The sequence below is a fragment of the Ammospiza nelsoni genome, chromosome 17 (assembly GCF_027579445.1).
Source record: "Ammospiza nelsoni isolate bAmmNel1 chromosome 17, bAmmNel1.pri, whole genome shotgun sequence".
Classification (NCBI taxonomy): domain Eukaryota; kingdom Metazoa; phylum Chordata; class Aves; order Passeriformes; family Passerellidae; genus Ammospiza; species Ammospiza nelsoni.
The window spans coordinates 764271-779221 of NC_080649.1; the positions used below are offsets into that span (position 1 = coordinate 764271).

The following is a 14951-nucleotide window of genomic DNA, read 5'->3' on the forward strand; positions in this document are numbered from 1 at the left end:
GCAGCACCAGAATTAATCCTGGTGGGATGAGGGATGGATCCAGGAATGGGAAACCTCACTGGAGCAGCAAACACAATGTGGTTCAGCACACAAGAGCACTGATGTCCTAGCAAAGAGAATCTCTCTCTCTGAAATATCTAAATGAATAAATACTAACTTCATCATTGCAAATTCAGCAGAGTGACAAGAGTTTGGAGAGATACTTTTAAGTGAAGGGAACAGACATTTGAGAATAATTACTGCTCTGAATTTCACAAGTCTGGATTAAACTGTGCCCATACAGCACCTCATGGAAGTGTCATGTGTGACTCTATCACACCAGTAATAACCAAATCCAAATTCATATTGTGGGGATCTAGAGCCATGGATGGGGAGCCTCTCCCCATCAGACATGGCCCCTCACTGCAAACAGTGAGCTGGAGAGATCCAAAGATTTCCCCTCCACGTGGAAATATTATTCACTGATAATCCCCTGTTTCTCACTGGTCATGTTGTGCTGGAAGCTTCTATCACACACAGTGAGGGGCAGAGCTGAGCCCTGGGTTTGCCATTTCCAGGAGTGAGTGAGGAACAACCTGCAGTGGGTCTGAGCATGCCAAGGACAGAGCAGGCTCAGAGCTGGCAGCAGGATGGACACGGGAAAACCCCAGTGAGGAAATCACCCTGCAGGGAGAGCAGCACGAGGATGTGCTGCTCTTGGAGGTGGAAGCAGCACACAGCACCACAGGCAGGCAGATCCAGCATCCCTATTCCCTTAGGGGGATGTGGGGATGCACAGGGCCGGGGGCATGAACTTTGCAGGCTGATGGTGGATTCCTGAATGTCCCTGTTTCAGCTGCAGAGCTGCCCAAGGCCAGGTCACCCCATGGGAGGGAGCACAGGGATGGTGAATTTGGTGAATTCCTGAACCCCTGTTTCAGCTGCAGAGCTGCCCAAGGCCAGGAGGGAGCACAGGGAGCACAGGGATGGTGAATTTGGTGAATTTGGTGAATTCCTGAACCCCTGTTTCAGCTGCAGAGCTGCCCAAGGCCAGGAGGGAGCACAGGCATCAGTTCCGTCCCTACCTCGGGCGCGATGTAGTCCGGGGTGCCACAGAAGGTCTTGGTGGTGACCCCATCCCAGATGTTCTCCTTGCACATGCCAAAGTCAGCGATCTTGATGTGCCCCTCGCTGTCCAGCATCACATTGTCCAGCTTCAGGTCCCTGCAGGGCAAAGCAGACCGTGACACGGGGCACAGGGTGAGCCCTGCCCCGGCTCACATCCAGACCCTTTGTGGGAAAATGTTTGGGAAATGAGTGAAAATAAGGCAGAGGCCGTCAGGATGGAGTGTTGACTTTACTGTTAACCCACAGGAACGCTGTGCTGGGCACAGTGCTTTGAAGTGTGCGATGGAAAGCGCTCACCTGGCAGCAGACAGATTTAATTGATTTTTTCCTTTCACTCCTGTGAAAATCAAAGTGCACTTGGAGCTCTCACGATGGAGAAGCACCTACTCAGCACAAGTTCCTGCCTCACCTGCACTCTGCCCCCTGAAATACAAAGCAGCTGTGTTTCCCCGTGCTGCCCAGCCCCAGAGTGCCTGTTTGTGGTACCAGCCCCCAGCTCTGCTCCTTTTCACCAGCTGTAGAGGTGGATCCAACCACACATCCCTGGATCTCAATCCCAGCCTCGAGCCACCCTCCAGAGGTGGATGCTGCAGCCTCAAGGACACCTCTGTAGCAAGCACTGGGCATTTTGGTGCAGTTTCTACATTCTGGCTGGGTTCAAGGCTGTGTTTTCTAATTATCCCGTCAGTGCTCAGAACCCTGACAGGCCAAAGGCACACGGACACGAGCTGGGATTCAGATTCCGAGGAAGGAAGGAAGCAGAGCCACTGGGGACCAGCAGACCTAGAATCTCTCCACAGCAGCTGATGGCAAGAAACAGCCCTCACGTCAAGTTTGTTCCACTTCTTTCATCTTTAGCATCTCCTGACTCCAGCAGCACTGCTGGCATCTCCCTTCACAGAGCACTTAATGGTGTCTGACACTCATTAGGATGCTGCGCTCCACCCTGGGCTCTGGGAGCTCTCCCAGCGGGGAGGAGCAGTGAGCGCTGCTTCCAGAGCTCAGCCAGCAGCCTGTGAGCCTGGTGCTGCACATGGCAGCGACCTCTGGCTGCTGGGAGCACACTGGGGATGGCACTGAAGCCTCGGTGGCCAAGCAGAAGTGACAGGGTGGCACTGCAGAGCTGGAACAAGCCACTGGCACGCGCTGACTCCAGGGGCAGCGTAAGAGAGCAGGGCCCTGCAGCCAAACCTGGGGCTTGGAGCTGGTCCAGGCTGCCAGGGAGCATTTGTGTTGTGTGGAGAGAACACATGGAACAGGGCAGGGGAGAGCCAGAGCTGCCTTCCCATGAGCTGGGGTAAAGCAGGATCCTCCCCCAGACCAGGGGCACCCACGGCTCCTTTTGGGACACACCACGTGCATGGCTGCACCCAGTGATCCCACGGGTCCTTCCCAACCCTAAGGATGCTGCCATGGTACTGCGGGCAGCTGCCAGCCCCATCCATGGCACGGGCAGGGACAGGCCCTGGAGCAGCTCTCTGCCCAGGCTCCAGCCCTGGGTGGAGCCTGGGGCAAGGAGGGAGGCAGGAACGAGCTCACCTACCGGTAAATGATGCCTTTGCTCTGCAGGAAGAACAGCCCGATGGCTATTTCTGCTGCGTAGAACCTGAAAGAGGAGGTTTAAAACTGACAATTACAGGAGATAAATAAAACCTTTCCAATGGGGTGGCAGTGAAGGGAACGCGTCAGGCAGGCGTGAGCAAGGACAAGGCAGGGAAATTCCAGAGGAGGGTCACAGGGGTGATCCAAGGCAGCCTGAGCTGGCAGGGACGCCTCTGGGGGCTGGCACTTCTGGTGGCACAGATTAAGCAGGAGCTGGACCCAGGGCCGCTCCTCAGGACAGGCTGGCAGCACGGCTCAGAGAGCCATCCCTGCTCCTGGGGCCAGCAGGCACTGCCACAAGTACTGCCACACTGCCCTGGGGCATGCCCCAGGTCTCAGAGGGCTCTCAGACACCATTCAGCCCACCAGGCTGTGCTCAGTGTTTGTGGGTTTATGTGAGCACCTGGAGGCTCCCAGGAACACATCCTGCTCTGCCCAGCTCTCAAGGAACAGGAGCCAAGAGTTAACACTGGGGTTGGGCACCTGGCAGAGCAGCCAAACGTGCCCTGGGAAAGGACCAGGGAGAGCAGAGCCCTGGTGTCTCCCAGGAAGCCTCCACACCCTCTGCATGGTGCCTTTATGCGCCTACATTTATCTATTTCTATTGCCTTTATGTGCCTACATTTATCTATTTCTATTGCTTTTATGTACCCACATTTATCGATTTCCCTCAACTACTCACAATACAATGCACCCCAAGAGCGAGGTGGAGGCAGCAGCACCAGACAAAGAGCTCTGCTGCACCTTCCCATCCCTGATTCCTGCCAGGAGCTGCCCTGCAAAGCCCCGGGCTCTGTCTGCGGCACAGTGCACCCCACAGGTACCCCAGGGTGCCAAAGCAGCGCACTCACACAGCGTGGGGCTCCTTGAACCTCCCGACCTGCTGGATCTGGTACATCAGGTCCCCACCATTCACATATTCCATCACAAAGTACAAGCGATCCTGGAGGGAAGAAGGGAGCAGTTAGCAGCAGGATGATCAGAGCAGGGAGCCTGCAGGGTCAGGAGCAGGCGCCAAGGGGACTGGCAGCCCCAGTCTGTCATTCCAGGGAGCACAGCCACCATCCCTGTGCTCCCCAGGGGCTGCAGGGGCTGCTGACCACAGAGAGCCCATAAGCATTCATTCCTTGGGACTGGAGCTCTGCCCCTCTGCAGACACATCCCCTGGAGCAGGCAAGTGGAGGAACCCCTAAACCAGAGGTTTTTCACTCCCAGGAGTACATTTGCCCTTCCTGACAGGAGCCATTTCCAGAGAGCTGCTCTGCAGGTCCCTGCTGGCATTTCCCTGGCACTCCCTGGCTCCAGTCAGGGCATGCACGGAGACATGAGCAGTTCCCAAGGGGACTAAGCTCCATCCAGGGCCACCAGGGCGGGGCCAGGCCCAGGAGGGGCTGTGACACCCCCAGCCCTGTCCCAGGATGGCAGTGCTGGGGTGCAGGGCAGGCAGGAGGGGGCTGCTCCCTCTCCTCACCCCTTCCAGCCTGCTCTGAGGGTCGCTCTGGCCATGCTCAGAGGGTTAAGGGGGTCCAGAGGGGAGGACATGGAGCATTTCCCAGCCTGGCAGTGCCCACCCAGAGGATCTTGGCTCAGCAGTGCTGCCCCCCCCAGCTGTGGGGCAGCCCCAAGGATGGAGCACAGCAGCACAGGGGCAGTGGGGCTGTGTAAAACACACTGCACTCATGGGATAGAGCAGGGAATTGTGTAAAACACACTGCACTGAGGGGATAGAGCAGGGATTTCAGCTTTTCACTGCCTGGGGGTTTGGGGGCACCCCCGAGTGCAGGGCAGCCCTGGCAGGGCCGGCCAGCCCACGTGTGGCAATGTCACCTTGAGCAGGCAGAGCAGCGCTGGGCTGGGCTGCAGCTGCCTCCTAAATATATCGATCTGCTTCAAGGAGGAAGAGCATTACAAACACTGCCTCTCGAGGCAGCCAGCTGAGCTCTAAAAGCAGGAGCTGAGCCCTGCTCTGGGTGGGGAAGGGAGTGCTGTGCCCAGCAGAGCCGGGTGTGACTCGGGCAGGCAGATGGGCTACAGCAGGGATGGGCACCGAGCTGGCCTGGCCATGCCCCTGCCGCCAGGGACAGCAGGCAGATGGCACAGCTGCCCATGGGCTGCCCAGGGATGGGCACCGAGCTGGCCTGGCCCTGCCCCTGCCACCAGGGACAGCCCTGGCCAGGGCTGCAGACTGCACACCCCTGGGCAGCCCCCAGACACAGATGGAAATGCACTGCAGAGCCTGGCACGGAGCTGGTGGCACTCCCCTGTCCCCGGGCAGCCAGAATGGCACTGCCAGGGCTCCTTCCAGTGCCCTGCTAATGAACTGCTCCATGGCCTGTCTGGCTGCACACTGGGAACAAGGGGCAGAGCCAGGACAACAGCCATGCTCCCCATCCACCCCTTACCAGATATTAGGGAGAAATCCCTCCCTGGGAGGGTGGGCAGGCCCTGGCACAGGTGCCCAGAGCAGCTGTGGCTGCCCCTGGATCCCTGGCAGTGCCCAGGCCAGGCTGGATGAGGCTCAGAGCACCCTGGCACAGTGGAAGCTGTCCCTGCCCATGGATGGTGTTCAAGGTCCTTTCCAACCCAAACCGTTGCAGGACTGTGTGATTTATCATCTCACACAATCTCAGTGAGGCTGTGGCTGCTGTGCCCTTCACTGCCAGGGCACAGCTCACCTGGGGACACCCAGGGACCCCCTCACCCTCTGCCCGAGCCCAGGCTCTGACCCGGGGCCTCTCAGATCCCCCAGCACAGGCCCCTCTCACCCCCAGCCCCAGGCAGGAGCTCTCTCCCTGCTCATCCTCCCTTGCTCTTTAAAGGCAGATTTAGGGCTTCTCTGTCTCCTGGAGCCGCTGAGCCAACAGCCCTGGTGGGGAATTGTGCTCAGGCCTGTGCTCCCAGAAATCAAAGTGCTTTGTGCCAGCCTTTGATAATACAGCCTGCTATACATTTTGATTACATTACAAATACGATTACTATTAAGCTACTATGGGTCTGCCAGGAATAATCCCGTGCTGACTCACTTCAGATGCCAGGAGATGCTGTGTGAAATAGCTGCTCCTGCCTCAGCCTGATTGCTGCGCTGCAAAGCCGGGCTGCAGACTTTAAATACACCCAGTGTGTTTGGGAAATGAAATTTCTGGGACAATATTAAAATGTAATCCTCCTGGAAAGCATTGTCACCGTTCTAAAGGGCTCTGCTGGCTCCACTGATGTGCACCTGGACATTCTCATTCACTGCTCCAGGGCCAGGCAGGGATTGCATTGAAGGTGCCCTGTCCCCTCTGCACTCCTGACTCACACAAACCCAACCCCACACCCATGGCAAAGAGGATTTCCTGCAGTTTGGATTAGGCTTCTCCCTGTGCTCAGGGCTTCGATCAGAGGATTGAGTCCTGGGCAAAGTGCAGCCCTTTGCTACTGAGCCCTAAGGGATGCTGTGGGTACCTGAGGGGCTGGGAATCACCTCTGGTGTCCCCACAGCTCCCTGCTGAGCACATCTCAGGGCCCAGCTGTTGTACATGACCCTTCCATGTCACACACACACATTTTGGTCCTGGGGGCACCTTTGCCAGTGAACTGGAGAAGGTGTGAGGCTGCCAAGGCAGCGAACACACAATTGCTATGGCAAGTGCAGTGATGTACAGAGAATATAAAATCCTGGAGTGGCTTGGGGTGGAAGTGACCCTAAATCCCACCCAGTGCCACCCCTGCCACGGGCAGGGACACCTCCCACCGTCCCAGGTTGTCCATCCTGGCCTGGGGCACCATTCCAATCCATTTCCCAGAGTGTCAGGCTCCCCGTGCTCAGGGTGCCCAGCCCAGCAGCCCTTACCATGGTCTGGAAGCAGGAGTGCAGCTGGGTGAGGAAGGGAGGCTTCCCCGAGAGCGCCAGCACGCGCTTCTCCACCATGGTGCACTCCACGTCGTCGTCCTGGATCACCACGTCCTTCTTCAGGATCTTCACAGCATACAGCTCGTCCGTGCCCTTCCTCTCTGCCAGCATCACCTGCAGGGGCACAGCACACTGAGGGACACGGGGAGCTGCAGAGCCTCCAGCTGGAACAGCCCCAGCTGCTGGCTCCTCACCCGGGGGCTGCCCTGAGGAGGGGCCAAACCACACACAGCCGCTCCCAAGAGCATCCAGGGATCTAAGGGTTAACCATCTCCTCCCTCACCACCTCAGTGCCTCCAGGAGCCGGCCCCAGGGGTCTGATGGTCCCTGAGCCCCGCTCTCCTCAGGGGTTTGGCACCCTCAGGGTGACACCAGCACTGGGAGGGTGTCAAGAGGCTGAGCACAGAGCCCATCAAATTACAAGGTGGTAAATATTTGAGGTGGAAAAGAGTTAGTCTCTAGTGAATGGTAATAAAAAACCCCCATGATTTTCCGTGCCTCAGTTTCCCCCTCCACAACAGTGAGCAAACCCCATCACGAGCTGGTTCATCACCCAGCCAAGGCACCTCTCAGCCAGCAGAACCCACCCAACCTCCCAGTCCCACCCAGTGCAGGTTTATTCACGGCAGTAAATGGGATTCACTGCTCCTGCTGGTGCCAATCCCTCAGTTAACCCCACCAGCCCAGCCAGGCTCCATCAGCTCAAGCTGCTCCTTGGGCTGCTGGCACATAAACCCTCTCTGAAACCTCCTTTGGTTCCTGTTTTCCCTCCCTCACCCTCTCATGGCCTCAGACTGGAGCGCTGGTGGAAATGAATTGCTCTCCATTGAAGGAGCTGGCACAGATCCTGCATGGATCAGGAACAGCAGCTCGGGGCTTTGGGGAATAAATTACATGGAGGCACCATCGATAGGGTGGAACTGAAATGTGCTCCAGGCTGGGCCAGACGGGCAGAGGACACATGAGCGGCTCTCAGGGCGACTTCAGAGACACCAGGGCCAGCAGAATTTACAGAATTAACCCTCTGGTGTTCCAGCCCTCTGCAGCTCCACAGGCTGCCCAGGCAGGGGGCAGTGCCACCCTGAGGGGTTTCACAGATGGCAGATGTGGCACTTGGGGACAGGGGGTGGCAGTGCTAGGGTGGGACTCAGTGTCCCAGAGGGCTTTTCCAAGTTCAGAGACTCTGTGATTACAGTCTGGGACACAGCCTGGCATCAGGGATGGCAGGGCAGGGGGCACAGCCTGGGGAGTGAGGTCTGTGGTGCCACCCACTGGTTTGGGTGCAGGGAACAGGGCAGAGGGAATAGGGAGCAGGGCACAAGGCACAGGGCTCTGCCATTGCCATGGGTGGGGCAGGGCTGAGCCATGGGGGTGTCAGGGACTTTGGGATGGGATTTATTCACCTGCTCACCCTTGAAGAGCCCTGGGTACCCAGAGCAGCTCCTTGCGATGTGAGATGGAACCCAGCAAGGCTCAGGCACTGGCACAGCTGTGGCTGCCCCTGGAGCCCTGGCAGTGCCCAGGCCAGGCTGGACAGGGCTGGGAGCACCTGGCACAGTGGGAGGTGTCCCTGCCATGGCACTGGGTGATCTCTAAGGTCTCTCCCAACCCAAGGCAGTCCCTGTTTGTGTGCCAGGGCAGCAGACACAGCTGCCTCACACAGTGCCCGCACCCCTGCCCTCCCCTGTGGCTCTGCTCAAATGGAGCTGCTTTGGTTCATTGCCTCCATTTATCACCATTTTACACCCGCTGAGCTTTACACGGCACCTCACACAGGTGCTAAAACCAGAGCTCATTTTAGGTGACAAAAGCAGAAGTGCTTTGGTTGCTCAAAATTGGTGGAAAAGAAGCAGTAACCACCGCAGGAACGTATTTTGAGGGCAAATTAAATCTGTTACCTGAGTGTAAGAGCATTATATACAATATCAGTTCTGTACAGACCTGCCTTGCCATCCACAGCCCTGTCAGAGGAAAGGTGACTAAAGCAGGGAGCCTCTGAGCCTGGCAGCTGCTTCTGCCCTGAGGGACCTTGCTGAGGACCTGGCTCCCAGCCCTCTGCAGGGACAGCTTGGCTGGGGTGCCCCCATAATGCAGAACCTGCTCAGGGCTGTCCATGCTGTGAGTGGGGCTCTAATCCACCCAGGGCTGCACTGCTGGGGCACAGCTGGGCTGGATTCCCCTCTGTGTCACAGAACCCCAGAACCTCCTGGCTCTAAACCACCCAGGGCTGCACTCCTGGGGCACAGCTGGCCTGGATTCCCATCTGTGTCAGAGAACCCCAAAAAACCTTTAGGCTGGAAAAGCCCTCCCAGCCCACTGAATCCCAGCTGTGCCCGATCCCAACCTTGTCCCCAGAGCCCTGAGTGCCACATCCCAACACTCCTTGGACACCTGCAGGGACAGGCACTCCAAACCTCCCTGGGCAGCCCTTTCCAGTGCCCGAGCACCCTTTCCAGGAGCAGATTCCTGCTGGTGTCTGAAGGTGCTCAAACCCCAAAGATCCAAACAGCTCAGTGCCCCTGGCACAGCCCGGAGCCCAGGACAGGGACACGGATGGGTGACAGGGGAGCAGGGACCCAGCCTCGCCCATGCCCTATCCTGCTGCCAGGTGTCACACCCAGAGCAGAGCAGAGCCTGGAGGTCACCTCAGCCCAGGGAACCCTCCCTGCCCTGGAGCCCAGAGCTGCATTGCCCAAAGGCTCCACCCTGCTCAGCAAACAACACAAACCCCAAAAAGCCTGACAGCTCCAGAGCACCACGGATTGATCAGCTGCAAAAATATGAGCAAGCCACCTAATTTCCCTCTCCTCTATTTATAATACAGCAAAGCAAACCCAGGCTGGCTGTGCCAGGCGCTGCCTCCCTCCGTGGGAGCGGCTCCAGCCCTGTGGACCTGCCACCAGCCCCATCCTGGGCAGCCCACGGGGACCCCAGGGCAGCAGGGGCACCTGTGCGCCAGGCTGAGCGTGCCAAGGCAGAGCACACAGCCCCACGCCCCTCTTTTCCCAGGCACATCCATTTCCACCCCCAGGCCTGGCTCGGGGATCTCCATCTGCCAGCGCGCTCGCTGGGAAGCAGATTGCATTCCTGTTTAACTTTTTATTGCTGCAGAAAAAAGCTGATATTTAACTTGATTTATTCCTGCAATATAGAGTATTTGTTTGGGAATGCTCCAGCACAAGGACTGGAGATATTCTGAGCACAGAGAAAGCAAGTTTGTCAAACTGGACAGCCACTGAGGGCAGCGGGTGGGCACTGCTGACCCTGGAGAGAGCAAAACGCTGAGCAGGACATCTGGGGTGCCAAAGGGTTAACAGAGACAGACAGAGTTCACTCAAACAGCGTGACTGCAGCCCCAGAGCTCTCCCAGCCAGCAGGGACTGGCAGCAGGCACAGGAGCAGGTGCCAGCCCCGGAGAGGGAAGGACACGGTGCCAGCCCGGAGAGGGATGGCAGTGCCACGGGCACAGCCAGCTGCTGGGCACACCAGGAGCTGCTCTCCCTGCTCCAGACACCCCTGCCAGGCTCCTCCCGCACATCTGGCACCTCTGTTGGCGCAGGAGGCGGGGCCGGGGCGGTGGCACCTGGGTGTCCCCGTGCCGGGATGCCCAGGGATGCCTGGCGAGGTGCAGGCACACGTGAGGGCGAGGCTGCAGCCACCCGGAGGAACCAACGTGCTGTTTTAATTAGCGCTAATTAGCATATTTATAACATGCTGTTCCAGGGAACAGTTTCTGTCACACTTTCCCTTATATAAGGCAGAGCTGGCTGAGGAGTTTGCTAATGTTGCTCAGATTCAGGGGGAGAAGGCGGCGGGGACACGGCACAGGCACGGAGCCCCCAGATGCCAGCACGGGCTCTGGGAGGGGGCACAGGGGACATTCCTGTGAGAGAGCAGCAGGGCAGGGGCACAGGGCTGTCCTGCACCCCGGGACGCCAACCCACAGCACGGGGGTGCCACAGACATCTTTTATAAAAATCCTTTCCTTGGGATTTCTCCTCCTGAGAAGCCGAGAGGCCTCAGGAACAAAATGTAAGCAATGATTATCTGCTGCTGTGGAACGCGACAGGTGCATCTGGGATTGGTGAAATGAAAAAATGAAGGCTCCAAGTCACATAATCACCAGGAGAAGGAAATTCTGTTACTGCTCACAACCAGTCTGGGAAGTTAATTAAAATGTCCCATATACTCGTAATTGTTAGAGAAGAAGAAAACCCCAACCAAATAAAAAAGAGCTTTAAATACACAGCTTATCTTCCCAAAAGGATGCAGTTTGTGGTGGTGTCATCAGACATCTATGGGGTTCCCTGTGGGACACAGAGGGAGCCAAGCTGGGCTCCGGGTGCTGTGATACCAGTGCTCCCAGTCCCACTGGGGGTGTGCAGTGCTCCCAGTGCCCCCATGGGTGCTCGGAGCAGACACAGGGGCAGCTCACCTTCCCAAAGCTCCCTTTGCCCAGCACCATCAGGAAGTTGAAGTCCGAGAGCTTCATGCGGTCCCGGCTGCCGTTGTTGTCCAGTTTGGAGATGGCATTTCGTGTCTTCTCATCCGCAGCCTTGGAGCCCGTGCCAATCTTGGCTCTCTGCAGAGGGGGAGATGGGGCAGGGAGGAGAGCATCACTGGGGGCAGCAGCGACAATGGGCATTGCAAACCCAGGCTTCTCCCCAAATCCCACCTGAGCAGCTCCTTCCCAGCTCAGAAACCACCCTGAGCTTTGGGAGCCTTTTCCATGGGTGTGATGGGCACCAAGAAAGGCTCTGCAGGAGCCACCAGCCCCGGCACGTGGCACTGCTCTGCTGCTTCCCAGTTCATCCCAGTGATGCCAGAGAGCTGGGAATCACCTGTGGCCCTGGTCACCCCTGTGCCAGTGGGACACTGCAGCCTGCCCTGCCACCCTGCCTGTGCCCAGCCATCCAGAGCATGGCAAACAGCCCTAAGGAAGCTCTTTTGGGGCAAAAACTGCCTCTGACTCTTCTTCACCAGAAAAAGAAGGGTGAACATAAATACATGAAGGTAAAACACGGGACTTTTTATCCAGCCCCACATCCATTGCTGCCCTGTGGTCCCTCTCATTGGAGATGTCCTGTGATTGCATCTGAAACTGGAGGGGATCGCAGAGGAAGCCACGAACGCATTTGGAACAGTCCAGAACAGAAAGCCTCCTGAACAGACAGACAGACAGCCTGAGAGACAGCCTGACAGACAGCCACACAGCCCCTCCTGCCCCCTGGCCATCACAGCTGCCCCTCACAAAGCCCCATTTTTAAGCCCCATTTTTAAGCCCCAGCCCCCAGCAGTGGCCGGTGCCCCCTGCCCAGGGCTGTGCTGATCCTGCTCCCCCAAGGCTCTCCCAGGATTTATCCCCCTCACTCCCAGCACTGTGAGGCTGTGCTGGGCTCAGCCTAGCGTGAAATTCCATTAACCCGACCCCGGCGGCTCCATTTGGCTGCTGCTGTGGCAGCCCCTGCAGACAGCCCCTCCCGGGGAACCTCAGCCTCTGCTGCTGCCTCTAATTGCTTCTCTCGAGCTGCTCCAGGCTGCAGAACGCCCCTCTCAAGGTCACCTGCAGCCCTGAGAGCACGGGAACAGCTCCTGCACTGCCAGCCTGAGCAATGGGCTCTTTCCACACCCATCGGGGTGACCCCGGCGCGTCCCAGGCCCCAGCACACTCCACTCCTCATCCTCACTCCAGCACCAATCACAGCCCAGCTGGAGGGGGATTCCTGCCCTGACACTGAGTCCCTGAACAGGAGGAAAGTTGTGTATAAATAAGATAAAGAGAAAGGAGAGCAGGAGCTAACTCTCCAGTCTGTGCTGCAATCACAGAGTTCGTGCCGAGAACCATAAGGGCAACTCTCTCATTTCTGCAAGGCTCATTGCATGTGGGTCTCCAGATGCACCACGCTCATTCCTGGGGTTCTGTGGAGGCTCCAGCTGCACCGAGAAATGGCCAATTTCTGCTCACTCAGCAAGGTCTGGATCCATCATTCAGCAAGAACTGCCATGGCTTATTAGGCAGCAAACAGACATTTCCCCTTGGAGCCTCTGTGGGCAGCAGGAGCCTGCCCCACGTCCCTGCCCTGCCAGGGAGCAGCTGGCAGGGAGAGCCCCTTCCTGTGGGCATGGCAGGCAGTGAGGAACACCCCTGAGCCCAAGGAAAATCAACTCACCTCAAACTTCTGCCTCAGCTCCTCGTTTCCTTCCTCTCCCTCGGGAGGCACGGGGACGTTGAAATACTCGCCCTCCTCCTGGCTGAGCAGCTTGAACCTGCAGGGACAGAGAGGGCACAGCTCAGGGCTGGGCAGGCAGGGCCCCCTGCCCCAGCACCCTCCCTGTACAGCACCCAGGGGACCCTCCCAGGCCAGCAGAGCCCCCAAACCCTCCCCTGGGCAAGCCCAAGCCCCTCAGTGGTCAAAGGGATGTTCTGTCCCTCTGTGTCCTGGGGACCCCCCAGCCCAGGGGGTGCATGTCACAGACATCTTTGCATGAAATATCCTTTCCTTAGGATTTTTCCTCCTGAGAAGCCGAGAGGCCTCAGGAACAAAATGTAAACATTGATAATCTGCTGCTGTGGAATGCAACAGGTGCATCTGGGATTGGTCTCATGTGGTTGTTTCTAATTAATGGCCAATCACAGTCAGCTGGCTTGGACAGAGAACCAAGCCACAAACCTTTGTTATCATTCCTTCCTTTCTACTCTTAGCCAGCCTTCTGATGAAACCTTTTCTTCTATTCTTTCAGTACAGTTTTAATGTAATACATATAATAAAATAATCAATCAGCCTTCTGAAACACGGAGTCAGATCCTCATCTCTTCCCTCATCCTCAGACCCCTGTGAACACTGTCACAGGTGCATCCCTGCCTGCTGTGGTGGGCACACAGAGCACTGGTGCTCCTGTGCTGTCCTGATCCAAACCCACAGACAAACTCGTGTTTCTCATTACAGCCATGGGCACAGGTGTGGGCAAAGCCCTTCCAGCAGCTGCCCCACAAGGACAGACAGCACATGGCACGTGCCAGGCTGGCACTGCCACCCTGAGCACACAGACAGGATGCTCCACAAAGGAGGAGGAAAGCTTCAGCAGCAATGGTCAGAAATCACGGGAACTCCACTCAGCTGGCAGGAGTTTGACCCTGCTGGGGCACAGCCCAGGTGTGCCCAGCCCAGGTGAACCGGGTGCGATGCCAGGGGCTGCTCCAGGACAGCCCTGCCTGCCCAGGCTCTGCCCTGAGCTGGCTCCTCCATTAACTGCAGCTGTTTGGGTATGAAATATGGATCAGAGCTCCTTCTCCTGCAGGTTATCCAGGCAGCACTGTGACAAGGAAAACCACTTAGATCTCCACTTCCAAGCGTTTTAACAGGCTGGGAGGGGCTTTGGGAACTGGCAGTGCATGGCACACACACACCCTGACAGGGGACTGGGAGCTGGCAAGGGACAGCAGCTCCCTGCTGGCCTCCAGACGGGAAGCCCTGCCCCATCAGGGCCTGGCAGGTGACCAGCACAATGCCACCGTGTCACTGTCATTTTCTGAAAAATCCCTTCGCCAGGATTCTCCTCCTGGGAAGCCGAGAAACCTCTGAGAAAAATGGAACCAATAATTATCGATTGCTTCTCCTGTGTTTTGCTGCTTTGGAATGTGGTTTGGACATTGTTTCCCAACTGGTCACTGTTTGATTGTTTTCATGTGAATTGTTTTGATTTAATGACCAATCACAGCCAGGCTGTGTCAAGGCCCTGGAGAGAGTCATAAGTTTTCATTATTATCTTTTAGCCTTCTGTCTGTGTTCCTCCCCTCCATTTCCCAAGCCCCCCAGGCCATGGAGGAGGTCACACAAAGGCAGTCCATGGTCCATGCCCTGGTGCCACACAGACACCCCGTGGCAGCAGTGATGCTCAGCAGCCCCATCCGTGCAGCTGGGAGGGTTCCTGGAGCACAGGGCAGCTGTGAGGTCTGAGGGGCTGCCCCATCCCAGGCACAAACACCCTGGGCTGCTCTGTGACCCTGGTGGTGACAGAACAAGGACATCTCACCATCCATCCACGCCTGACTTCTGCAGCTCAGAGATGCCAAAGGACAGGGAGCCCATGAAGTCGTTCCTGCTGGTCAGATCCCAGTCCCAGATCTCCACAGACAACCTCCTGTCCTTGTCTGCCTCCTTCAGCTGGCTGCAAGAGAGAAGGGAAAGGGGTGGGAAAGGGTTGGCAAAAGGGATGGATGGCAAAGGGGATGGTTCCACCCTGAGCTGCTCCCTCACCCCATGCCCCCCACGCTCCACATGGACAGGGTGCAAGGGAAGGGATGGTCCCCAGGCCTGCTGGGGTCTCCAACATCTGATCTCAGGGC

At 57.4% G+C, this 14951-nt stretch overlaps 1 protein-coding gene across 2 annotated transcripts in view; it reads right to left on the reverse strand.

The window, feature by feature from the left end:
• The window catches only part of PRKCB (protein kinase C beta), an 82259-nt gene that overhangs the window by 15382 nt on the left and 51926 nt on the right, over positions 1 to 14951 (reverse strand). For both annotated transcript variants that reach the window (XM_059484426.1, XM_059484425.1), the window contains exons 7-13: positions 14639 to 14773; positions 12775 to 12871; positions 11040 to 11186; positions 6545 to 6718; positions 3561 to 3652; positions 2651 to 2713; positions 1065 to 1203 (exon numbers count right to left, since the gene is read on the reverse strand). In XM_059484426.1, coding sequence (XP_059340409.1) covers positions 1065 to 1203; positions 2651 to 2713; positions 3561 to 3652; positions 6545 to 6718; positions 11040 to 11186; positions 12775 to 12871; positions 14639 to 14773 — 847 coding nt within the window. The remainder of the gene's footprint in view (positions 1 to 1064; positions 1204 to 2650; positions 2714 to 3560; positions 3653 to 6544; positions 6719 to 11039; positions 11187 to 12774; positions 12872 to 14638; positions 14774 to 14951) is intronic.